Source organism: Nestor notabilis, unplaced genomic scaffold, assembly GCF_000696875.1.
Source record: "Nestor notabilis isolate BGI_N333 unplaced genomic scaffold, ASM69687v1 scaffold22566, whole genome shotgun sequence".
In the NCBI taxonomy this organism is placed as follows: Eukaryota; Metazoa; Chordata; class Aves; order Psittaciformes; family Psittacidae; genus Nestor; species Nestor notabilis.
Genome location: NW_009931854.1, coordinates 20,675 through 23,019, shown reverse-complemented (window position 1 = coordinate 23,019; position 2,345 = coordinate 20,675). Strand labels below are relative to the sequence as shown.

The window sequence follows — 2,345 nt, the reverse complement described above, 5'->3', positions numbered from 1 at the left end:
GCCGGGACCGGCAGCAACGCCTACCACATCGAGCGCCTCATGTCCTTCCGCCCCGTCTGCTCCGCTGTGAGTGCCCCGGCTTCCAGAGAGCCCTTGTGTCCCTGATCCCATTCAAGTGTCCCAGGCAATAGCACCAGGCCAAGGGAGCGGGGCCAGGAAGGGCAAACGCAGCTATGCCAGGGGCTGTATGGGTGGCAGAGGCTCCTTGGGGTGGGCTCAGCTCTTCCCCTCCCCATGCCCAGCAGGATTTCCTCTTTTTATCCTGTTATTTAAAGCTTTTAAGGGTACTTCTGGGCATCTGCATGTGACTAGAGCTAGGGATCAACTTGCCTGAAATGGGAGCTGTGGCCCAGCTCTCACTGTGGCCCAGCATCACCCTGCTCAACATCTCCACACAGTTGGGCTTTAGGAAAACCACCCTCATGCCCTAGAAAAGACAAAGCCCAGGGTCTGAACACCTCCTTCCCCATGAAACCCTCCGAGCAATGCCATAGGGAGGAACAGCCCTTGCCCCGTGTCCCCATCCAGGCCATGGAGGGAACACCACCTCACCCTTACCCCTGCTCTTCCCCCAGAACCACAAGGAATCCAGGATCACCATCTTCGAGAAGGACAACTTCATCGGCCGCCAGTGGGAGATCGCTGATGACTACCCCTCGCTGCAGGCCATGGGCTGGGCCAACAACGAAGTGGGCTCCATGAAGATCCCGTGTGGCGCGTAAGTGACGGGCAAAGCACCACGAGCAGCAGAGACAAGCTGCTGCCATCACTGTGCTACTACAGCCAGAGGGGGGACACCCCATAACCCCCTTGCTTACCTCTTGTTGGCCTTAACGGCTGCCTGGTGACTCCTTCTCTTCCAGCTGGGTTTGCTACCAGTACCCCGGGTACCGTGGCTACCAGTACGTCCTGGAGTCCGACCACCACGGAGGAGACTACAAGCACTGGAGGGAGTGGGGGTCACACGCCCAGACCTCCCAGATCCAATCCATCAGGCGTGTCCAGCAGTAGCTCCCCACTTCCCAGTACATCTTTGCAAGGTTTCTAAAGCTCACTGGCTCCCTTTTGGTGCTAATACTCCCCTCCCAAAATAACCACCCCTTCTTGTACTGCAACTGCTTATGGAACAACATTCCCCAATGGTACCGACTGCCACAACTGCCAATAAATGTGACTGAAAGAAAGACAAACCAGCTTGGTGGGTGTCTGCTGTTCATAGAATGGTTTGGGTTGGAAAGGACATTAAAGCTCCTCCAGCTCCAACCCCTGCCATGGGCAGGGACACCTTCCACTGGAGCAGGTTGCTCCAAGCCCCTGTGTCCAACCTGGCCTTGAACACTGCCAGGGATGGGGCAGCCACAGCTTCTCTGGGCACCCTGTGCCAGCGCCTCAGCACCCTCCCAGGGAAGAGCTTCTGCTTCAGAGCTCATCTCAATCTCCCCTCTGGCAGGTTAAAGCCATTCCCCTTGGCCTGTCCCTACATCCCTTGTCCAAAGCCCCTCTCCAGGTTTCCTGTAGCCCCTTTAGGCACTGGAGCTGCTCTAAGGTCTCCCCTTAAGGAGCCTTCCCTTCTCCAGCTGCCCCAGCCTCCAGAGACGAGCTGCTCCGTGGAGCAGCTCCGTGGCCTCCTCTGGACTCGCTCCAGCAGCTCCACGTCCCTCCTGTGTCTGTTGTGTGTCTGGGATTGCAGTCACACATCCCCACCCAGGAGCAAGGACCAGACTCCCTTTCAGTCCCTGTCTCTCACACACAAACACAGCAGCCAAACCCTTGATGCAGGTCCACAGCCATGTGGCTTCTCTTCCTCCCTGCCCTCCCCTTCCCCTGCCAACGGAAAGGACATTGAACTCCTCGTTCCACTGAGCCCCACTGGCCATGGGCTGCACTGCCCTTATGCTTCATGGCCCGTGTTGTTTGGCCTAAGGGAGCAGAAGTGGAGTCTTCATCCCCGCAGCACCCCTAGGTCAAGGGATGCTCCCTGAGAGCGCAGAACAGAACCTCACACCGACACCCACAAACTTTAAAACTTTTATTCAACAATTTACATCACTTATTGTCTGTCTTAACGTATTCGATCTACACAAATTTCTGGTTTTTCTGGTTTTTTTTCCTGATAAAATAATAAAATTTGGATAAATTTTGAAGACCTGTTGGTGCAGAATAAACAAAATTCCAGGTAATTTTTTTCTTTTTTTTTTTTGTTTCTTTTTTTTCTTTTTTTTTTCTTTTTTTTTTAAACACTTAGTGTGAAGTATGACATCATTGGTAAAGATAACATCATGCCATTACAGCTCATGGACATCACCTATCCTTACAGTCCTTGACATCACCCATTCCAGCGCAAA

The 2,345-nt window shown here is 53.7% G+C and overlaps 1 protein-coding gene across 1 annotated transcript in view; it reads left to right on the top strand.

The window, feature by feature from the left end:
* Positions 1-1,011, top strand: part of CRYBA1 (crystallin, beta A1) — a gene marked incomplete at its 5' end in the record, with an annotated part of 2,579 nt that extends 1,568 nt beyond the window's left edge. The window contains 3 exons of the mRNA XM_010016102.1: positions 5-66; positions 576-718; positions 864-1,011. Coding sequence (XP_010014404.1) covers positions 5-66; positions 576-718; positions 864-1,011 — 353 coding nt within the window. The remainder of the gene's footprint in view (positions 1-4; positions 67-575; positions 719-863) is intronic.
* Positions 1,012-2,345: the final 1,334 nt, after the last annotated feature.